Source organism: Varroa destructor, unplaced genomic scaffold, assembly GCF_002443255.2.
Source record: "Varroa destructor unplaced genomic scaffold, Vdes_3.0 BEIS01000002.1, whole genome shotgun sequence".
In the NCBI taxonomy this organism is placed as follows: domain Eukaryota; kingdom Metazoa; phylum Arthropoda; class Arachnida; order Mesostigmata; family Varroidae; genus Varroa; species Varroa destructor.
This window is the reverse complement of record NW_019211455.1, coordinates 4,880,380-4,905,037: the sequence shown is the minus strand read 5'-3', so window position 1 is coordinate 4,905,037 and position 24,658 is coordinate 4,880,380. Positions and strand designations below refer to the sequence as shown.

Here is a 24,658-nt window from a genome sequence, read left to right as displayed (position 1 = left end):
AGTCGTAAGTTCGAAGGAAAGCCTACCTGGAGATAATTACGGTCGAAAATTCCCCAAAAGTACCTGTAAACTCAAACTAGTTGAAAAATGTCAATTTAAAAAAATATAGTTAGAGCTTTATTGTTCCAAATTTTGGAGATTTAATGCCCGAGATGGCGTTCAAAGGAAACATAAAGGCGTTTATAAAAGATCTATAAAGCAGTAGCACTCCGAGGAAACGTACAGTTGCATTGTTTTGGGTTTCGTTTGGGTACGTTTTTGGGTTTCCGATAAACTACGTTACCAAATTTTGGCTGGTAAATCTCACCGTTCGCAAGATGGGTGCTCACAGTTGTGTAGGTAACAACTACATAGGTTGTACACATCACAAATGTTGTATAAATAAAGAAAAAAAAACCTGCGATTATTAAAATTAAATACTTCAGTACGTTTTGAAGATTTTTTATGTCAATATATATTATGTTTTGAAAATAAATTTTACTACGCGCAGTATGTGTTTCCGTATAGGTAATACGCTTATGTAGGCGTTATTGAGACCTGACATGTGTTTTTATCTATTAATAAAAATTACCGTGGGCTATGCTATTAGGATAAAGCGCCTTCATAATATGCTGGATAAGCTATCCCTATTTTCCACATTCTACTTAGTCATAATTGATTGTCGTCTGTAGATGCATAGAGAATGTTCCGGTTGATTGATAGGTAATCCAGTGATCAGCTAATTGCCATTGGTGGCTTCGATGAGGCTAATTTTCCAGTTCTGTCTTTCATAGAATATCTTAATTAGTGATTGAAGTGTACGTATCTTTGTCAAAAAAAAAATCAAACTTGCATAGGCTTTGGACGAATATAACGTACGAAATACAGTTACAGTTAACTAACGACATTCGTAGACGGCGATACGTTAAATACGGACGTTTAAAAGTTAAGGTAACTCGTAGAACTAATGCATTTATTTATATGTTCACGTCAACCTAACGTCACATTAAACTGAATGAAAAATCTGTCTTGAATAGAGTTTCCGAACAATTTCAATTTTGAAATAAACATACTAAATAACGCTGTATAATACGTCTAACATAAATGCTACTGGCATTGTCCTATTAAAGTGGAGAAAAATGACCTGGCACAGTAAGCATCTTTGTCCTACCTTATAAGTTGATAATGTAACTTCAAATTAATGGGAAAAAATGCTCTGACCTAACATTTTCTTACGGTGTGTTATATATGTCCCAAAATATTTGCCTACGTATGGTGCTGTGACATATGGCTCGATAGTCTGTTTCGTCTAATTGAGATCAGCAAAGTTCGGCCTTGAACACTTGCTAACAATAGTTTAAACATCTGAACCTGACATCTGGCGTTTCCTGGCAAACAATCAATGTTTTTTTTTAGACCGAAAAACGTCGCCACTGATTATACTATGAGTAACGTCGTCGAAATTAGATCTTTGTCATCGGACATACACTCGATGTTACAAAGTGTACGAGCGTTAATTGCGTGTCGAGAAAACACGTTCATATTTAGCGAGATTTAATGAGAATGGTCAGCGTAATGAAGGTCACGTCGAAAGCAGCCCATTTTCGACGCTAGCTCCGATCGCGCAAGGCCCAATTATATATTATAACGCATGTGCAACAGATATATTTTTACCTATTGTAGTGTCCTAACCACAGGCACCGCAACACCATTTAGCAAGTACGAGAGGTCCGATTGGCGACGGAAGGAACTCAAAAATCAAAGGCTCGGGAAAAGCATCGTTGCCGTTACTTGAATACGAGTTAAATAGGTCATTTTGCGTAATTGAGCCGATGAAGTACCGTATACATAATGAAGCCCTGACCATCTGCTCCGTACTGCCTAGACAAACCAGCAACACATAATAAAACTCATCGAAGTGTTTGACGAACAACAGCAAGGAACATCCTGCAGCCGCCTTTACGAAAGGCTATTTGGTTTATTTGTGAAACAAACACAGAAAATAGAAATTGCCTTAAAGATTTCGGGTTCGTAATGCTATATCTCCCACCCTCTAAGCCTAATTATTGGATCTTAATAATATTTTGCCAAATTTCAACAACTCCGTAGCACCTGACTGAACTGGAAGCTTTGCTTCCTTCCCTCTAAATTAGTCGACGCATAGGCAAGTAATTACAAGAACTACGTGGTTTTTTTTTAATAAATAGCCGTTTAATATATAAAAATAGATAATTTGTCCGTTTCGTACTTGAACTTCAGTGCGTGGCTGAATAAAGTTCGGTTTTTCGAACTTTTAGATCCTTCACAACCCAATTACTCGATTATTCAGCTACTTCCTCCTGTGGCACTTCACGCTCATATTCCCCTTCTTCAAATTCTGCCTCGACGTCCCCGTCGTCTGCCGTTGCCTCTTGATACTGTTGGTACTCAGACACGAGGTCATTCATGTTCGACTCGGCTTCAGTAAATTCCATCTCGTCCATACCTTCACCTGTATACCAGTGAAGGAAAGCCTTTCGGCGGAACATCGCTAGAAGACCGAGAACGCAGACATGAAATTGCAAAAGGTTATTACGGTTAATATTCTATGGCGCTATAAAATTATTTACGATATGTTTTCTGATTTAGGCAAAACAGCTTAAGAAATAAACAATTTATGAGCAGATAACTGAAAAGCCTAGGAGGACGCTGTTGATACGATTTGAAAGCATAGCTGAAACTTATCTGCGATTTTTTGTGAACCTGTACGTAACGGAATCACCGTTTGCCACGATTAAACAACGTCTAGACTACAGGAAAGCTATGGCATCGTGAGACCGAAAAATTCTCTCAAACAAAGGAGCGATTCCGATCATTTCGTTATTACACTCCCCTAAAAAGTATAACAGTTCGTTTTGCATATTTATTGATATTTACTGGCTATGTACTTGCCGCTGTGCAGCATAAACACACGTACAATAGATAAAATAGATTGTTGTGCAATGCTCATTATAGTCCACTCCAGCAAAACCACAAATGGATACTACATAACGACTGGTTTTTGCCAAGCCTTTATCATCAAAGGAAGGTAGTCGCTAACTACAGTAGCAGAATAGGTAGGTGTAGGTAACAGTGGCTGTGCCTACAGTGACACTTATAATCCGCTTTGAGCGAATATATATATCGATTCTCGTGATGTGACGAAAATCAGGCCACACCCAACGGTCACCTGGCTAACGAGGTAGACCACTGGATACAGTGTGACATAAACAGTTTAGCAATGTACTAAATCCACGTACTACTTTTTATTTGATGAAGGAGTAGTTTTATTCGAGCGCCCGAGGACAGCGCCAATTCCCAAACTCCGCGGATAGCGGAGATGTCTGAGCAAATTATTAACGACACTTGAAACATGGCATCGAAGAACGCTCGAACTATCAGGCAGTACCAAAAACTTGCCAGACAATTATGCCCGACAACCTGATTCGATTGATTTCTTATAGCAAAACCATACAACTCAGCCATGAAGCCAATGGAAAGTCATCTGATCGTGGACAGGCAAACGCGACTTTAGTTTTCGATGCGAAACGCAAAGTCATTTTCGCGGCAGTCTATAATTTTGTTAGAAGGAATCCCACACAGCTGTTAGGCCTTTTCCAAAGTTTAGCAGAACTAATAGTTTCCTATATATATATATATATATATATATATATATTGCAAAAAAAAGGCTATATTTTTCCCGGAAGGCTGTAGTTAACTGATATTCACTAAAAATGCTTTACAAAGCAAAAGCTACATCAAAAACCGAAAGACCAAACGCTCGACTTTTGTTGGTTAAAGGCCAACCTATGGCCGGCCTAGCTGCACTCGCCTGCTTGTTTGCCTTTCACAAGCCAAATTTTGGAGAATTCGGATATATACTTTGTTTTTTTCCAGAACTACGCAGTAAGTGACTTTAAATTGCACAGTTTTCCTGGAAAAAGATCGGAGCACAAAAATGCGTGCATATGCCAGCTTTGTAGAACGCTTCTGAAAACTAGACCGTAAGTCAGCGCCGGGGGGACCGAATAGTACCTATACCTCTAAGGCGTACAAAAAAGCCTTGAAAATGGTCCTCGTTTTAAAAGACCCATCACAACGACTACGGACGCAAGTTTGGAAAGGATAGATCAAATTGTAACAGAAAATGGCTGCATCATTTCCTGGGACTTCGTAGGAAAGTTATGTAGGTAGCGCAGACAAATAATGTAGAACCGTTTTGCAAAAAAAATTTCGAAAGCGAAAAACTCACAGTAAAAATTGTGCCAAAAAATCTAGATTCTCAAACTCTCAGAACAAAACTCTCAGAAGAGCCTTAACCTACATAAAAAGGAACCTCAACTTCATCAGGCCCGAGTCTCCTGCAACTTTTATCTTTCAAATCCTTGACATTAAAAAAAAACAACTGCGATAAAAAATCCTACAGAAAATGAGAACAGAACTGAAGTCTGTTCCTACTGAAGTTCCTGAAGTTCGAAAAATCTTTTCAAAATGCCAAAATTCTGACAGATGTGTATTCAATCCGATGGTAATTGCTTCAAAGAAGCGGCCTGATATGCAATAATTGAGACATGTCTAATTGGTACAGATACGAAGGCCAATCTCTTTTTTGACATGGAAATTTGTACTGATCAATGGTAATGTCTTATTCAAACTACTACAAAAGCTGCAGCGTTTTATTAACGTTACCCTAATTAAAAGACTCAAACGATAAGCCATTTGGAGTTCGACAAGTTCATTGCAAGTAATATACCTACCAGCCCGCCTTACCTGCAATTCAACCAAAGGTACCTTCATTTTCTGGCAGTACCCGGTACTGCATCAATTCTATTTAATACATACCCGTAAATTGCTCTGAGATACGTTTGAAGATTTCTTGAATAGCTGTTGAGTTTCCAATGAAGGTTCCGGACATTTTAAGGCCTCGTGGAGGAATATCGCAGACCGCAATCTTGACATTGTTGGGAATCCATTCAACGAAGTACGACGAGTTCTTATTCTGAACACCAAGCATCTGTTCGTCAACTTCGCGCATACTCATCCGGCCCCTGCATAGAATTAAACAACTAAAATTAGAAATAAAAGAAAAGTGTGCGAGATAAAGAGATCTAAATAAAAGGCAATAAGTAGTGGTATAACATAACAGCGCGATATTCGAACGCGCTTTAGCAGTGTGAAGCTTCTGTGAAGTCTTAAAAGCGCATCATTTTTATTTCTAACAGGATTTTATTGCCAATTACTTGGCAGAATATTGAAGGCTTTACAAGCGAATCGACACGCCTAAGAGAAAAATCATATGGTTTCCATTTACTGTGCAATTTTGCAGGTTCATAAATAGTTCAGGTTTCCTTATGGAGGACACAAAAGTTTAGCATACAAAAAAAGACCAATAATGATTAGCAAAAATTAAAGGAAGCTATAGACTAATCGCTATCAGGGGTGCAGATGACAAAATTTCAAATCGCTGATTCGGTTTGGAGAATTTTCCATAACTTCTAAAAGAATCGACCATATTTGCTATACAATTTTAATTATATCCTAACACAGTTAAGACCGCTGTTTTTTTCATTGTTCGAGATACCTAACTAGATAAATGTGTATCTAAGAATTATACTGCCAATAAAAAATCTTTTTCATTCGCTGTCTTTTGTGCATTGAATTTTTTCCTCATAAACTAGTAGTTAGATCTGATAAAAATGCATGCAGTTCCCTAGTGTTTTAATATGTTGCTTTTTAAGTATAACGCAATATATAATCCATGGCACGGAAGCTGTCGTCCTAATTTGCTACAATGCGGAGCCCTTGTGAGGTTGCGTGGCAAGAAAAAAAAGTCATAACTTGATCTTGATAATTACTAAATGAAGCTAACGGATTTTCCCGGCGAGTGACGGTGCCGTTCCTACTATGAAGACTTTTTGTACACGCGTTCAGCATATATCAGTCGATTTTAGTGAAGGCCCAGAAAGCCGTTGGTGCTACAGGCTATACCCTAACGTCACCGGATATTCACATCTTGGTAAACGTTTTGATCTGATTTTACTAATAGCAGTTTTATTTTGTATGACTCCTGATAGCAATTCAAATAAATACATTTATTACTATTGTTGCAGACTGGCAGACATGACACGATAAATTTTCGACTGCGGGCTTTTTGTGTATCATACATTTACTGAAACAATTCGAAAGTTCAGGATTAGCGAGCACTGTTTTGCAATGCTTCTATCAATTAAGCTTCTTACTTTACTTACTAAGAACTTACTTTACCTCGAACTAGCTTGTTTTTTTATGTTATTGATTCATTTTCATTGAACGCACGCTAGATAAATAATCTAACCCACTAAACGGAAAGCATTAACATACCTAAATTAGAGAAAAAAAAAAAATTGTTAGATACATAACCAATTTGCGCCAGATATGAAAATCACAAAATGGCAGCACATCTAGTTAATCGATAAGTTATGGGACAAAATCAGTCCGAATGATTTGATGACAGATAAGAAATTGCTCATGTAGATATACTACACGAATATATATGAATGTTAACCGATCAACAGATGTGCAATAAAATATATGACAATAGTAACGATAATTTGGACGTTAACTCTACGACTTTTAATTTTCCTATCATCTCTTCGGGTAATTTAAGTCACTGTACTTGATCTCTGTCGATTGAACATAGAACAAGCGGTGAATGAAGTTAGTTGATTTCTAAGGCTGAAAAATTACGTAGTAGAGAGAGAGGCTTCATCACAAAATAAATATTTTTTACTTCACCTGAAAATAGCAGCCACGGTCAGATACCGGCCGTGTCGGGGGTCGCAGGCCGTCATCATGTTTTTAGAGTCGAACATTTGTTGGGTCAACTCCGGCACCGAGAGCATACGGTATTGCTGTGAGCCACGGGCGGTAAGCGGGGCAAAGCCCGGCATGAAGAAATGCAATCGTGGAAACGGTACCATGTTAACTGCGAGCTTTCGAAGATCGGCATTGAGTTGGCCAGGAAAGCGAAGGCACGTGGTAACGCCAGACATTGTGGCCGATACCAAATGGTTCAGGTCACCGTAGGTTGGCGAGGTCAGCTTCAACGTACGGAAACAGATATCGTAGAGAGCCTCATTGTCGATGCAAAAGGTCTCGTCGGTGTTTTCGACAAGCTGGTGAACCGAAAGTGTGGCATTATAGGGCTCGACGACTGTGTCAGAGACCTGCAGGGTTAAAACGGTGTAGAACGATCACGACATTTATAATGTTCAAGAAAAAACCTTTCCTGCGAAAAGGAGGTTGTGGAAGCAAACGCACAATGTACAGGAGGAAGGTGCCTGATCAGGGAATGGAGGTAGGGCACCTACCAGCACAATGTGCCGCTTGTCTTACAATACGAGACCCTAGTCGATGTTGACGCCCGAATGCGCAAATCAAGGGTCACAGGGGGAATTGGGCTATAAAAGCAGAATCGCCTTGGGAGGAGTTCAACCGACCTAGCATCCCGCTTCCTATTTGATCAATCTGACTTTTGTGTTTCGATACAGCAGTCGCTTTGAGTGGAGGAGAGGCGGAATTGTTGGGGGTACCACAGTCCTACCAAAGATCAGACGAAGCGGGACGAAGGGAGGAAGGGAAAAAGAGAGATGAGCCAGGCACGATATAGCGTAGCAAGTCATCGTGAATCCATATACATATGTATATATATATATATATATATATATATATATATATCTATATAAACGAGTAGGCTGTACTGAAAAGGCTAAAGACAAAGTGAATAACCTGACATTTTATTTCGCTGCGTTGTGACGTGTAAAAGTTATTTGTATGCTCTTTTAAAAGACTTGGCCCTCAGAAGACAAACAGATTAAATTTGCTAAATAAATTTGAACGTGCTAACCCAAACAATGATTATAGAGCTGTCTCTCGTATTGGCACCTAATGGTACTTGACGACGTGAGAGTTAACAATGCGTCCGAAATAACGGTAAAGTTACCAGCTGTCAATATTATTTGATTTGCAATTGAAATCTGCGCCTTCACACGGAGTAGCTGAGCAGACTTTTTTTTTTTTAATTGAGGAATTAGTATCGTATAATCGAAGAATCATAATATGCCTGGGCGTCAATGCGACGAACCTTTGGCGATGGGACAACGGAAAAAGAACTCATGATCCGGTCTGGGTATTCTTCACGTATTTTTGAGATGAGTAACGTCCCCATACCAGATCCAGTGCCTCCACCGAGTGAGTGTGTTAGCTGGAAGCCCTGTAGACAGTCACAGTTCTCTGACTCCTTTCTAATCACATCCATTACAGCATCAACTAATTCGGCGCCTTCTGTGTAGTGACCCTTTGCCCAGTTGTTTCCGGCACCACTCTGACCTAGAATAAATTAATTGCGGAACATTAAGTATTAATGATTTTTAGCTCTTTACATTTGTTCAAGAAGCAATGCCGGTTTCGGTAAGCTACGATATTAATTAAACTTAAATTTAGGTCATATTCAATTATGAGTATACAAGTGAAAAATCTTTACTTCAAGCCGAGCCTATCGCTCGTATAACAGAAACTATTACAATAATCACCAAAGATGAAGTTGTCGGGACGGAAGAGTTCTCCAAAAGGACCTGCCCGAACCGAGTCCATTGTACCGGGCTCCAAGTCGACAAGAATCGCTCGAGGTACATACTTCTTACCTAGTTAAATGAACATTATTACACGTATTAGCCAAAGGCCTACTTTTAGAACGATTATTATAGCATACATGAATGTTGTACGTGTGCACGCAGTACAATATGGGCTTTTTCATGCGATACCACACACACGTACCCATGAGCCAGGAGGCTGGAACATTAGGCCTAATAATCTTTCAGAGCAGGAGAACGCTACGCTATTTTCATGAACTTGGAAAGTTCTAACCAAACATTTCCCTACGTACATACTGGTTAATGCATGGTGATTTGGTTAAACGCAGACCAAAAATCATATCTCCTCTTCTTAATACTATGACGTAAAAATCAATCCGTTCCATGATATTAGCCAAATCGAACATTTGGATAAACGCATTTAGAGGAAGTACTGATAACGTATAGCTATAGTGAAGATATTTTTCGTTATTTTTTTTTTGTCAAAAAATGTCACATGGTGGCACCATTACTCATTCGATACAGGATCAGGCGTGGGGACTGTAACTAGCAGTGCATAGCTGCTAATTCGAAATAATTATCCGTTTCGATCAGCAGCTTTTCTAAGTTGTGCCGTCTTAAATGAGAGAGCTTACGTATAGTTCGAATGGCTTATATCTAGGTAATAAAATCGCTTAAAATAGGCTCGACAAATGCCGATATAGTTATTCACTGTGTAGCATAAATTATATATGAGTTGCCTTATTTAATTTGCAAAAAGGTTAGCGGTGTCTCGTTATCGCACTATTGAAAAATTCACTTGAAATCTGTTTTTAAATTTGTTTTAAATGTCGTTTGCTTTCATTCAAGGTTCATATATGATTTAGGAAATTCATTATGGCCACCACATCGTAACTAGTCAAACATACGTGTGCAGATTCTACCCTACTAAGCCCGTATTTGTATTTCGACACATGGGCGCTGTCGGCGAACAGCTGCCTCTTTAATAATGACGTCTGTTTCTGATAGTAGTATTGGTATAGTTTGAATCAGGCAACGCCGGACTCTACCTACATTCGCGCAATGTACGTCAGCCGATGGTCGAACGGTCAGACCTTCGCACGATAAACCACTTAAAGGTCGATTCAATCCACGTGCTTGTAAATGATTTTCAGATCGACTATACTTTGACGTCAGATTCGAAAAGTACTCAAAATCAGACAGGCCGACAAGGGTTGATGCCTTGTTAGCTAAGTGCCAACCCATGCTATTGCCGTCACACACACAGGTAATTTATGTCAAAATGTTAGCCATGTTGGTTGGGTGTAGTGTATAATATAGTTAGATTCTAGCATGCAGAGAAAAATAACTGATTGTGCGTTGTAAACTTAAAATGTACATTAGATCGCACAAAAACCTGCGTTATCGACATACTGACGAATTGATCTGTCACATGTTAAAATAGGCATTTTGAACATGAGCTGAAGCTTTAAGAATCTAAGAAGCAAGACCTGTGACAACTTCAGCTGCTGTGGATAAATTGCATCCACACAATTAGTCCCAACTAGGTTGTATGTAATACCTAGATAGGTACAAAATACGGTACAAACATTTACGGGCAGGTTTTCAATTGATTTGCTAACTAGGGTCTATTGCTGTCATTTCGAAGCGTCTGCCACTCACTGTTTCGGGGAACATATAATTTGTCCCAAAACAACAAAAGCCATAGAAACGGTTGTGAGCTACGACGTTGACCTCGCTTTAGGAACGGTTATGGATACGAATACTGCCTCAACGGCCATGCTTATTACGAGCACTTGTACTATATATCATTAAAAGTAACTAAAATATATCTCAATGCATATTTTACACTTAGAACATGGAAAAAGCATGTGTCTTTTTTAGTTTAGCCTGATCGAGTTCCCATTTCTGCTGAAAATGATAAAACTACAAGAATATCTTCGGTACATTTCGAGTAACATTCAGCTGTGACCGCTAACTGCGTCACCGGGCGTTCGATTTACCTGATACCGCGATTCGGCAAAACATACAGTGTGTGGTCGCAGGCAAACGCACTAAAAGATGTTTATTTTGGACTGTTTTTTGTTGTTTTTCTGACAGCGAAAGAATAAGCGGTAACGATCTGTTCTTCCACTTCATCGTACCTGTACCATGGGGATTCTACTCTGTGACAGTTAGGTATGCCATTGCCGATCTAGGTGCCGAGAAACCCTTTGACGGCGTTGACTAAAAATGGTACGATTAATCTCAACAAGTAAATTACTTCTACTAAACATTAATCGGCATTCGCGATCGTGCCTTTGATATGCAATGTCAAATTGTAGATATTAGGCATTTTTCAAAAAGACTACCTCGAGTAGGTGTATTCGAAGAGGCATTTAGCAACCGATACCGCGCGTTTGGGTAACGGCTTTTTTGGACAAGTAGCTGCTTGTTTAATAACGCAATAATTTTTCTTGTTTCGGACTTCACTTGCCTGGACGCAGGTCAGGCTTCCATCCCGACCTAAGTCCAGGCAAAACACATAGCACTTACGCTCAAACTCCTAAAGAATTAAGCACTCTAGAACCTCAATCATGTAAGCCAAAGGAAAACAAAATAAGAATCAAAAAAACAAATCCAATAACCATGGTGTACGATTTACCTTAGAATCTTATATACACTATACAGTACCGAATTGTAAATCTGTGAATCCCACAGGAGTACTAAAGTATAGGACTAAATAAACACGCGATCCTAGGAGCTTACCAACAGTTCATGAAGTGTTTGCGAACATAGACCTCTGCATGTGGATAGTTACCGTTAAACTTTCTAGTTTCAGAAATAATTTTCTATGTCCTTTGTAGTAGATATCTACCATACATCGAACCTTTGTAGGAAGCAATGAAGGACAAGCGGAGGATCAGAAAAACTAGTGTGTCATTCAACGAAAACAACTGAAGGACAACCTCTTTTCGACGCTATGGAAAATTCGAAAGGACTCTACATTTTGGAGCAGGATCCATTACCGCCGTTTACAGTGGAGAGCTATGTGTAAAATTATGACACCCAATGGCCAATACAGGGAGGCATCGAGTACTTCATCGAAAGCGGATTTTGGAGCAGGATCCATTACCGCCGTTTACAGTGGAGAGCTATGTGTAAAATTATGACACCCAATGGCCAATACAGGGAGGCATCGAGTACTTCATCGAAAGCGGGTATACTCAGTAAGCATTTCACGCGGGCTTACCTACATTTAAGTCCGTTTGATTTGCAGAGTATAAATATTATTCAATGCTTTTTTATTGCATCGGCGTGGTAATACTTGGAAGTATTTCCATTTGCTTAAGTGAAAACTCGAGTTCGAAGCAGCAAGATATAAACCATTTAGCCAATTCCACTAAACGAGAAAGCGGAAGAACAAAGAAGAATAGAGTATTCTTTAGGCATACTTTAGGAGTATTTTAGGGTGATTAACAAACGTTCTATCTAACAAGCAACACGTAATATTGCGTACAGTGTCGCCCTGTTTATCCATTCTTAAGCAATAACGCTTCCTTTAAAGCAAAAAAACAAAGGAAATACTTATCTTAGAGAACGCCAAAGCTTGTTTACTATCTTTAGACGGCATTAAAAAAATACACGAAAGATCTCATCTTATCCTACTATACCTCACAGTCCCGACAAGAACTCTAGAGAAAGAAGCAAATATAACCAGTAGATCCCAAAAAGCCAACACACGCAGTAGCCAATGGATGTTGAATGGAGAAAACTACATAAAAGGGAAGTGACCTTTCAACGTTGAAAACCATGATAGCGTCCTGGAACAGCGCTTTTTTTACCAGTTCAAAGAGGCGAGGCAGGAAACATCTATAAGAAGCCACGTCACAACAAAATGAACAACAAACTTGAATGAACAGCTCAGAGCAGCCCACTAATTCATGTGACCGAAATTCAGCTAGATAAATAGTGCAAAAAAAAACACGTAAAAATCTTTTCCTAAGACAACAAGGTGCACACTACTAAAAAAAATTTTCCTACTTCTAGGGGGAAATTGCAGGGCTAAATAAGCTAAATCATACCAAGCGAACAGCTGTGACCCTCACATTGAACAACGAAAAAACAACGGCAACCACGTGGAACGTATAAAATCACACATGGTTGATGTTGCAAATAAGTTATCAAGTCCCAGCGGAAAAAGGACAATTAATTAATATGACTTGTGTTGAAGGATATTGGAATACCAACTACCGTATAAAAAGTACGGAACATCCTTAGGACAATGTCAAATAGGTCCGCCGCAACACCGAATCCAGTATTGACAATCGTTTCAATCCAGGCAAGCACATATCGCAAACCAATTCAATAACATTCTAGCTGGAACTAATGAACCCTTGTGCGAGTGAGGTCAGAGGAGGTTATCCTTAATGCAGAAAAGTTGGTCTAGAATAAAGACCTTTACGATCCACCACAAGCTTCGTAGATCAATGATGTGGATAATCTACAGCAGGATAATGGAACGAAAAATCGTATCTGAAATACAAAGCATACTCAAGAGGAATAAGTGAGATGATGAAAATACTTTTCTACTGATGTAATGATTGAGATAGCTAAAGAAACCAGAATAAATGGCTAATTTGCACCTCCTTCTACCTTCTTCTCCCAAAATATATAACAAAACCAACAAGAGTAAGCCATGATAGAAAAACAAATGGTAAGCGACGAAGAGTGTGAATCTCACAAGCAAACGAAAATGAAAGATTGAATAGTTACCAATAAGGTGCACAATTGACATGACAATAGGAGTTACTTGGAGAACGGAATATCACCTGCGGCGCGGTTCTTCAACGTGCCGCTGGAAGTAAAGCTTTTGATTTACTCTGATTATTTGACAGTCACAGTCTTTTCTTCGCAAAGGACGCAAAAGTCAATCAGTTATGGAGCTAGCAGCGACTAAGTCGGGGGCAGTACCCTTAGCTAGCAAGAAAACATGCGCACAGCTGACCCTTACAATAGAAGGGGATAAAATCAAAACATCGATGACAGCGCTGTACTTGGTAACCATCCTCAACAAGGCCATGACGAGATCGGTACACGTTCGTTGTGCAAACGCTACGAAAGACAGGCCTAACAATTATAATGCCGAAATAAAATGCAAAAGGACAGCCCATAAGCCAAAATTTGCAAAGTGCGAGGAATACTAATACTCAGCATGGTCAGCGCATGGGCAGCACTTAGCATGTTCAACACCTCGAAACCTAAGGTAAGGAAGAGGAAACAACATGGGCAGGCTTGTTAGTTGGTCAAAAAGAAACGATACTAGACGAAAGATAAAATAAATGATCTACTTGTAACGCTAAATATTAAGCCAGGAATTAAAAGTTTGGGATAGCACTAGTTTTCTACTTTCCGCAGTTTATTACGGGGCACAGGCTTTTTTGATGTATGTACACATGGTAGAGAGGATTCTTCTGCGTACTATGCCGAAAGACCTCTATATATTGGCTCACTGCTCTGCTTCGGGATATACCAGAAACAGTTACCTGAACTCTGGCCTTGTGGCTGCTCTCACAAACGAGACTCGGGGTTTCATAAGCCACATTCATTTGTCCAAAGAGACCTAGAATAGAGGAAGCAGACTCACCATGAATCTGACAGTGGAGAGGATAAGGCTTTTCTAAACTGGGTCTTTTAATCTAACAGAGACAGATACACTTAAAGTTTTGCTTTGCAAGATGAGCCGGAAGATAATTTTTCCGGAAAACCCAACCGAGTTGATCCCGATCTAGTGACCCGGTGGCCCCAGCCACCCGCTAAAAACAGTCCGTAGTGCCATTACTTGAAAAAGCAGATTATCGAAGTGGTGTATAAGAGAGAAATTAAAAAGTATTGAGTAGGAGTCTAGGAGGAATAAAGCCCACCCCCGTCGGGGTGGCGCCCCGCATAAATTGGAGCTCCACGCTATATTTCTTCGCTGGAGTCCGACCGCGCGTTGCTCAAATCCTCTAAGAAAGCACGAAACGACGAAGGGAGTTGGATAGGATTGGCCAATGTGGCCACATACTAGACCGGCGATACCCGCCGTATGAAGTTGAAATAGAAATCTGGTTGATGAAGTCACAAAAATGATTTGACGTTCAGTACTTAAAGCTCCCTAAAGAGAAAGTTTATACATGATTAGTACTTACAGACAACATAGTTCCTGGTCGAGGACACCTGCCGGATCATCAAAGCTCTCTTAAGTATTGCAACACAAACAATCATCAGCTGACAGCTAAGCCGTCCAGAAGGCTTTCTAAGCGAGGGGCTAGGGCCCTCTACCAAGCGAAAATGCTAAAAGAGAGATCACCTTACATATATATATATATATATATATATATATATATATATATATAGGCATCACTCTAGAGCAAAGCAACCTTTCGGAACCGGAAAGCATGAAACGAGAGTAAGCCAGGGCACTCGGGCAATTACATGCCCACGCTGTGGGCGTGTAACTAGTTTGAGATATCCGAAGTGTAATAGAAGACTGCAAGCCGTACTCAGCCTTACATGAGATTTTATGCAGTGATCACATGCTAAGAACTACTAAAAAAGTGTTCAAAAGAGACCAAACAAGCGGGATGAGACGGTCTCGGGGAAGATCAGGGTGTCCCGTCGAATCTTATTTTTTAGGCAATGAATTGCAATAGAGTACTTTCAAGTAGCAGAAAACACAAAGGGAAGCCGCAAAGTAGGCACAGTATTAGATGCACGATAGCCCGGAACGATCCAAACAATAGGAATATCACGACGTAATACAGGAGGCTTACAGGACCGAGAAAACTACATAAATGTGAATAAATACGGGTTTACCCGTCAATGAAATAAAAGGAACGTCTAGACCTGTACACCAGAGCCATCAAACGATTACCATCGAAAATTGCTGCGAACTAGACGATATATGAGGAGCCGTTTACTATACAATGTAAGAGGAAGAAAATAAGTCGTACGTAAACTTAATGACGCGAACGTTGTGCGCCTACAACCATGACGGAGGAATTACACCACTCATACTGTTGGTGCTAACACGCGAGAGGGCGCTACATACCTGAACAGAACATTTTGTATATACCTCTATATATATAAATTTAAATGCACGAAACCAGGGCGAATGATATTAAAATACAGCGCGAGCCGTCTAAGTCAATGAACACTCTTGCAGTGGATTGGACTATCAGCGACTGACGGCATAAGAATGATGCCACGGATCTGTTACCAGAAACATACGTTGAGCTAATCGCTGTAGTGACTCACGTGGCGTACGTGTACTACTTATATTGAAAATAGATACTTCTGTGTTTCAATCAACATCTAACGACAATACCGAACCTAAAACTCGAAATATCTAAATAAATATCGCCGTTCGGTTTCCCTGTATCGAACAATGCGTTGTTGACCTTCGAGCGCCATGGACTAGATAGATACAATCCACAGTCATCCACTGGGATTTGACCCTTAGCGATCGAGTTAGCGTATCTAAACAATCTGTGTGTTTCGAAACGTTTGAAAATAGAAGAAAAAGGATGTCTGTAGACATAGAATAATTTCACCACCGGGCATGTTCGATGCACAAAATGGCCGCAGCGCAACATCCAGATATTTTCTTTGGCATGCGTAATATATTAGGGTTAGCTGGGTTCGCTAACGCAAATGAAGCATTGTTGCAAAGTGTTTGGTGCGGCCGCTTTCATTTCAAAAATGTTACCACGTTATTTTGAGTAGCTATTGAAAGGTCACTGAATATTGCTCACAATTTGTAAAATTAAGGCCATTGGCTTGATGCACGTCTGTCTTTCTCGTCACTTATCAGAAGCATTTGTTGTGGTACCTCGTAATAATATTACTATTCTGACAGGTAATCATTTGAGTTGCACGATAGGCACATAGTTCTCCTATACGTACATGAATTGTCTCCGATCCAGGGGACGGTAATAGCCGTTGATCGTATTCATCTGCACAGCAACAGGTCAGTGGTAAAGTTTCGACGTATCAACAAAGAGCCTTATCATGATATGACTATGCTGGCAAAAACTCCCAGTTTGACCCGTCTATGACGTTCTACTCTAGTCTAGATGTAGAAAGCAATCGCAGTCAGGAACTAAGGGCAAAGGAACGAAATATTTCTACTAATCTCCTGAACGATACCGGATCTGATTCTTTGAATAGACACTCGACGAAATTACAGTAAAACGAGCTTCTGTTGTGCATACAATCCGCGGATTCGCTAAGAATTTTACTGCTCGAAAGCGACTGTTTATGTATGTATGCCTTTTTTAATTTAGCAATAATAATCATTCTGTAGCACACTGCATTTTGAGACCTCACTGTTCATACCCAGTTTACGCTTGTGAGCAAGAGTAGTTTCAAGAAGATGAGTATTCACAGGGGGAAGTTTCGTACTGTGGACCGTTGGTGCATTTATTAAATTATAAACGTATGCAACGATATACTTTAATTATATTTCATAATATATATTTTAATTATATTTTAGAATTTCAGTAAATGCAGAGTCATCTTTTATTAATTAGATGAACTTTTTTTAGATTGACAGTTTTCAGTTAGTTTGATAAGTTCTTTCTCAGTGGCTTCAATTCTTACGTTTAGATCGGGGTAAGTTTTCGAAATGTGACGTACGTCTTTGAGTACATTGCGTATTTCAATACGGCGAAGACCTCTTTGACCGTGTCTACCATTACCAGTGTCAGCAACCTTGGTCCGTGGGCTGCATGCTTTAGTCGTCTCGATTTCGCCAAAAGTATAGACCTCTTTGGAGACGTCCTTTGTAATAGCTCTTCTCAATCATCTATCTGCTGTATCAACTGGCCTTTTCTTATAATAATACAGCCGTACTTTTTCATGAACCTCTTACCAGGTTTTAAAGAGCACATACATATATGCATAATGCTCTTTTGTCCTGCTATTTTCTTGGCAGGCTATTTTGTCTTCTTTAGTGCCAAATATACTAACGCATAATGGGACAATTGCAGCAGCGCTGGTCCTTGAGTATGGACCAGACAAGCGACGATTGCTTTAACCAACCCGAGACTTCGGTCCCGATTTACGTTTCAATCGCAAGTAGAGCAGCGATGGAATCGCAAATAATTTTATTTATCGCTCTGATGAATTTCGCAGAGAAATGTTTCATATACTTCTAGCTACATGTCCTGCTAAAATGCAGGTCTCACGATGTCCAACTTCTATAACTAGTTATGCTATAGGAAAGCCCGTCGTTGAAATGACTCGTCCATATTAAAGTATTGCATCACAGTCATGGGTTCTAAACTGCATGTAGGGGGAGGCCCTTTCGCTTGAACACGCTGAGGTTGGCTTCATCCACGTGACAATCTGGATATTGCGTACCAGCTTATAGTGTGAAGACATTTTCTTATATGGTAGCAGCCAAACAACGCCTATTTAAGCCAATGACCACATATGACACGTCTACTAAAGCATGAAGTCATATTCTCAAGGCACTGTTCAAGTAGAAGACATGCTAGGGAGTGCAGAATAAATTTTGTCATGATCGTCAGGACGCGCTAGTGTGCTAACCATTACCTTTGGTGATACGCCCCATGGTGCCTCAAAGATATCTCTTTATAAATTCGCTTGTTTGTTTAGCAGACATGCTCATTAGACCCGTTCAGCTCGGCCAATTGCCCTTTTAAACTCTCTTGTCCATTTACAATTGTCTTGTATACCTCCAGAAACCGGACTTCTCTGGCCCCTCCCCATTTCATAATGCCACCTTCTCCGGCCTCTGTCACTTTTTGCAGTAAACGATTACGATTAATTTAATTCTTTGTAGTTTCACGAGGCAGTCAGAATATTCTCATTTTGAAGATTTGCTGACGAATTGACCGGCTTATCTAATCTACAAAGCTTCATCGTCAAAATATTATAATGTACTAAGCATCTCGGTAATAATTTTGTTATAGAGATTGTTGTCGTCATATGTTAGATGAGTGAGAATGATGCCGTCGTGATTTCGAAAAGGCTGTGCTGGCATACGGATTCGTTAGTAAAACACTGAAATATTTAAGCTTATATTTGACTTCTTGGCCAAACTAAAGAAAATGCGACCTAGATTATGATCATTAAACTAAACACCAATTTGAACCTATGATAATTAAGTTCGATAACTTACAAATATTCCTTTTTCAGGTAGCGCATCTCCCCATCATAGCAGACTCGCTAAGAGTGTATTTAGGATATTATATAGACGCAAAGTAAGTTTCTCAGAATATCAAAGTCCTATGATGTTCGGTCCTGCTAGGATGAGGCAAGACTAATGTCTCGATGTAGGATTTAGGATAGCTATGCTTAGAGAAAGCTTCAGTTATTTAATTATTTCAAATCAAATTGAAACTATGCGTACGAGAGAGAATCCTACTTGGAATTTAAAATGTCTATAGAAGTAACTATACAATATGTCACACTCTTTCCTTTGTAATTAAGAAATTAATTAATTGGAATTAAGGATTAATTAAATGTAATTAAGGAACTGGAATTAAGCAAGTTATATTTCTACCTTTGAAATAGTATTACTTAAAAAGATTCAATTTTGGACGAATTTGCACAATTACGTATGACTAAACACAATAATAACGTCGAGTAACCGTTTCGATCCGGGTGTTTGGAAAAATCACCTTAATAGAAGTTAAAAAAACGCAAAAATAACAACTGGTTTATGGAAAAATATTTATACCATTAGCATTATTTCAAGATCTCTCTCGAGCCACATTAAACTGTAAGCTAACATTTTGTTATTCGAAATAGAAAATAATAAAAATTGCAATATGTAACGAATGAATTTTCGCCGTTTGCCTTCACTTAAACCGCCAGCATTCAAACAGGAACAAACGACTGAAAGTTACCCATTGCTTCGTTGTAGTAGACATTGATCCTTTCAAGTTGTAGGTCGGAATCTCCATGATATGCTCCTGAGGGATCAATTCCGTGCTCATCCGATATCACCTCCCAAAACTAGAATCGAATCAGATTTTCTGCGTCAGGTACGAAGCTTAAAATTCGAACGGACACCCTATCTCGAACTTAGCTATGACGTTTTTCGCATACATTTTCCGTCTGATCAATTGACAAAGCACAAATGAGACGTCATATTATCGCTGTTACGACACGTCCTTCGATTTTGAAAATTGGCTCCGTTACTTTGCGTGTTCTGGCCGCCGCTAAACGTGCTTAATTAATACAAGTCAACACTAACAAAGGGCACTATGTATAGAGTACTAGTGGACAATAGCCGAGCATCAGCAAATCTCCGCCCCCTATTCTGCTTCATTTCCTACTTACTATCCGCAAGTATATAATACACGAACCTCTGTTTAAAGTCAAAACATACTTCTCAACGATACATATACAATTGTTTTTAAGATTATTACAGTGTTAACGGAGATCAAATTGCGGTGCATCAAAATGTTTTAAATGTATGGATAGCAGCTATGCCTCGACGAGGGAGATGATAGTTATAGCTGAAAAAGCAATTATGAGCTGGAAGCAGTCTCAGATAAAAAAAAAAAAAAAAAAAAGAAAAAAATAGAGGAAAGCAAAGTGTAGGACAAATCTGAAGGACAGTCAAAATGGAAGTGGCACCAACAATTCGACAATACGTGTATGGGCATCTAAAACGGTCATCTTGTGGTAAAACTCTTTTTAAGCTTACCCTCGATGGTGTTGTAATTTTTCTTACGCGCAACAGGTGTCTAATCGACCTAAAGAATCTATTTGGGTCGTTTCTGGAGCAGCTTGCAAAAAATAGCACCCTTTGACACCCCATTGACACCTTTCCCAGTGGAGCCCAAAAAAAAGTGCTACTTTACCTATTGTTCCGTGTCCCCATATTGAACAGATCTGAAACAGCCTGCTGATATCTCGTATCTATCTACATAAAGCGTACTAACACGCGCTATCTATAGGCTTTATATCGAACCAACCGATCTACGCATGCTCGTGCCGTAGTTATAATAACAATACATGCACTACTACTATATTTAAATCTGTCAGCATTTCTCGAAGTAGCAAACTTCTATCGTTTAGAAATCTGTCTGCTTCAATGTACTCGTTTCAATGGAGCGCGGCGGTATAGTTGACCACGGCAAAATACGTATGGACTTTCGGCCGAATGGGTCCGATTAGAAATATTTTTGCTAAAGAATGGCGACAATGTGCGCCATATCAATCAATGACATGCTCCTCTCTCAGTAAACAACTGGCTAAGTTGATCTAGTCGAAAACCCAATTACTCTTGTACAGCATAGGGCAATAGTTGTGTCATCATGCCCAGCATGGGGCAAACGAAATGTCTAAATCACCTAGGTGGCCTGAAATTTGTCGATAACACTAACAAGTACTCGAATATACTCGTTGTTACTTATGCCTTAATGGTGCACAAATCGAACCACCCGCGTAGCTCGATTACACACAAGCTATTCTGTAATACGTGTAAATTTCACTGGAATAATGGACCACTTATTCGTTTCTGTACTTTAAAATGAGCCGTCTCTTTACATATGTTTCTGTTGACATACGTCTTGCGTATCGGATAGACTGCCAGAGTCTTCTGGGTTGGCCAATGCTTTCAAAACTTATGCAAATGTCGTACATTTTGAAATGCAGAAAATATCACAGATAGTCGACGCACGCCTTAAGACAGCCAGTGACGCGACTGTATGAACCTTCCTCATGATAAGATCGCATAATGTGTTTATTTTTTCGTCCTGAACGTAACTTTGACGCTTCATTGGCCCTTTGAACGTTTTCATTTCCCTGTGTAAATGGTTCAAGCCAGGAGCATACTAGGCTTCACTTAGACAACAGCCAGGGTGGACCTACATGACAAGCGATGGGAGAGGCAGCCCTGCTTAAGGTTAGAATGCAATATAACATTTACATCATTACTATTATTATATTTTGTTGATCCTAATTTTAAGAATGTATATAGATGTTTGTTCCGCTAAGCGTGTTGATACAGTCATTCTATATCTGTCTTTATTCACGGCGAACGTTACGATCGACTGCCGATTCGAAGGAAGCCTTTCGTCTTTATGAAGATGGGACACAGCCGTGGGCGTCCAGCAGCGAAAAATAAAGGTATCATCAACAATGCGGTTTTTGTAAATGGGTTCTGGGTATATGCTATGCCAATATATGGGCATATATGAAACAAATAGCATGTTTAATAATATCGAACGTCGGTCGCGTCCCCAGCCCGCTTGATTAACGCCGCAGTTTTCTGAATTCGTATATGCCTACGTACAAGTATCTCTGAGCGCGCCCCTGAATGAAACCTTACTTGCGAACTTCCAGTAAAGACAATTTGAGAAAAGATGGAAGTGGCAGACTTGTTTAGTGTTTTTTCTATTATGAATGATTAACACGCAGCACCCAAGCGGACTAAATATTGACTGGACTTTTCATCATCAGCTGAGCAATCGAACGCCAGCAAACGTTTGTCTACTATACGTATACTGCAGTCGTCGTGGGCGCATCGTTCTACATTAGTGAAGCTGCGACATAATCGAACTTTTCGATAAATTTCTAATACATCTAAAGAGTTTGTTTTCACGTCAGCAGACCGATGCAGACGGTAAACAGCAATAGAATTTCAGCTGATGGCAGAGAGGGTTAGTTATTATAATTACGACAATGCGCACGGTAATTGTCATGTAACTGTAGAAAACAGTCGCGGATTCCGATCAGTCATTAGTAAAGATCTAGCGTACAAAAGGCTCATTTCTCAGACTATGCTTATACTGCTGCTTCCGGCCCAGCTTGGAAGAGCCGACTATCTCAGCTTTGACGTGACTTTTTAAGGTTCCTGCTAGGCCGTCAGCGGTAATTCAAAGCTTTCTGCTACACCCACTCCCCCTTACCCACATAAACAAACACTCAAGCAGACCTCAAGTACTTAATTGCTATACAGGAGTTGTATGATATGTACATAGATCCGGCGTAAAGAAGTTCTCAATATCTAAGATTGCTCATGATGACGTCCGTAGAATTTGAATACGCAACACACTTAGCTTATATTTAACATTTAATCTCTGTACATATATATATATATATATATATATATATATATATATATATATATATATGTAATAGTTTAACATTGAATATAATTTAATTAATAAGATATATATGTTTATAAGTGAGTTTCGATGGAGTACCTTTGCACCGATTTGATTGCCGCACTGGCCGGCCTGGATATGCACAATTTCTCGCATTTTAATCTGAAATAGGGTGAACAATCGACTTGATTACTTCCCATAATGAAAACAGTATAAGTAATTATTTAAACGTAAAATTGTTAATATTATTATTCAATAAATTCTATTGCTAAAAGCTCAGTCGACCTAATTCAATCAACGATCGCTGCTAACCAATCCTACCAGCAGAAATGAGGTAATTTCACGCCACAGTTCAAGATGTTTTAGGATTGTCGTCGACCGATCTCGACAGAGATGCAAAGCGGCCACAGTCAGAAAAGGGCTCGTTATTACTTTTATTCCATTTGTGAGTATGCAGCCAATGACCCTCCTCCACTATTCTAGTAATTGTCGGCAAGGGCCGTAGCAGCTTCTTAGAATGGCAGTAGCAAATGCTACAATATAGACGCTCGAGTTTCTATCGCGGAACGGTATTCTAGCCTGCTATGGACGACAAGCCCTGCTAAAAGTTGCCATTTGTTTGCTCTTTTGGAAGGTTTTTGAAATCACTGCGCCCAAGTGGTCTCGTGTAAGCTGTCCTTGCTTAGCGACACGTAACGCTTGAGACACGATCGTATTATTATACAAGCCATTGCCTTGACGTGCATCAGTGGCACTGAAGTCGGTTTACGTACGATTATATCACACATAATTACGGGTTTGACGCAGCACATGGTACGGTTAGGGTACCAGCTATACATATATATATATATATATATATATATATATACGTCCTGCTACGTAAAGAAATTTACTACAAACTAATATGGATACAAGGCAAGATCGATACCTTGATGGTAAAGGTACTCAAGTATGAACAACTTTAGCGTAAGAGGCAGTGTCGAGCGTAAGCCGCTATCAGCGCTAACCGGTAAGATATTCATCACCACGTACAACGATTTTCCTTGGTCTTTGATTGTTTCAAACGTCGTTCTAAATTGCGTAACTAGGTATTCCATCAGATGGATGGCTCCCAGCACAAAACGAAGTGTGTCAATGGCCGGATTCGCACCCGGCCTCGACCGCAGCGTAGCAGGCAAATATGTTGCACACTAAGGGGACTCCACTATGTAATCTATCTACAGGATGAACTGCTAGCAGTCGACAGGTCGTTATGTACTATACCTTGCAATATATATACTTAATTTTAGGTATACAAATATTTGAACTAGGTTCAAATCTCGCAACTCGACACAATGATCCGATGCAAAGCAGACGCCAGCCTGCACAGATATTCGATCATTCAACTTTCCAATAAAATGTGCTACCTGCTTCTTCTTTACAAGCAGTTAGCGCGTGTTTTATAACAGGCCTTGAGGTGGGACTCTTCGTTTTCAAAGCACTTGATTATAATGAGGTTTACTGCACGCACAATGAAGAACTACAGTCAGCTGGGACGCCCTCCTATCCGTCACGTCGGGAGACAACTGTGACGAACGATAAACTTCAAGTAAAAGAATACCTAGCAAATAACACGTAGGACATTGTCTCCGTTGTAAAAACACTCACATTGAAATAACTACAATGATTATCACGGCTACGATTATTACTCTGGTATGTAATATACCGAGAAAACCGCCGATGTTGCGTGTCCTATCCAGACTAAAGGACTTAGTCGGGTTTCTCGATGTCGGGGTTGTCGAATCAGGTAAGAGTGTACGGGCGGCCTTTAGTGGAAAGGAGCATTCTAGGACCGTCACTGCGGCCGCTCTGAACAGCATTCGGCTGGCGTAGCAGCTATTTGATATAGGGGCCGGGACAGACGATCTACAGACCGGCCAC

General features: G+C 39.8%; 1 protein-coding gene and 1 long non-coding RNA gene across 8 annotated transcripts; one reads left to right on the top strand and one right to left on the bottom strand.

The window, feature by feature from the left end:
* Positions 1 to 1,924: 1,924 nt before the first annotated feature.
* LOC111245761 (tubulin beta chain) lies at positions 1,925 to 24,525 on the bottom strand. Of its 7 annotated transcripts, none has more exons than XM_022794492.2 (8): positions 24,386 to 24,525; positions 22,838 to 22,900; positions 19,526 to 19,634; positions 8,568 to 8,678; positions 8,120 to 8,364; positions 6,772 to 7,202; positions 4,840 to 5,045; positions 1,925 to 2,509 (listed from the first exon to the last, which is right to left on the bottom strand). In XM_022794492.2, the coding sequence occupies exons 2-8, from the start codon at positions 22,892 to 22,894 to the stop codon at positions 2,301 to 2,303; spliced, it is 1,368 nt and encodes a 455-aa protein (XP_022650227.1). In that variant the 5' UTR covers positions 22,895 to 22,900; positions 24,386 to 24,525; the 3' UTR covers positions 1,925 to 2,300. The 7 variants fall into 7 exon arrangements, with proteins under 7 accessions (XP_022650227.1, XP_086838064.1, XP_022650228.1 ...); XM_086981938.1 differs by lacking the exon at positions 24,386 to 24,525 and adding an exon at positions 24,249 to 24,267; XM_022794493.2 differs by lacking the exon at positions 24,386 to 24,525 and adding an exon at positions 24,145 to 24,208.
* LOC111245762 (uncharacterized) lies at positions 9,752 to 12,470 on the top strand. Its single transcript, XR_002671459.2, has 3 exons — positions 9,752 to 9,894; positions 10,728 to 10,862; positions 11,505 to 12,470. It is a non-coding gene; the product is annotated as an uncharacterized LOC111245762 (long non-coding RNA).
* Positions 24,526 to 24,658: the final 133 nt, after the last annotated feature.

Coding starts and splice junctions, on each gene's coding strand:
- LOC111245761 (XM_022794492.2), bottom strand. CDS start 22,894: ATGCGAGAAATTGTGCATATCCAGGCCGGCCAGTGCGGCAATCAAATC. Junction 8,679..19,525: donor CTACTACAACGAAGCAATGG/GTAACTTTCAGT, acceptor TCATTTAACTAG/GTAAGAAGTATGTACCTCGA. Junction 5,046..6,771: donor ACCGTGGCTGCTATTTTCAG/GTGAAGTAAAAA, acceptor AATTCTATGCAG/GGGCCGGATGAGTATGCGCG.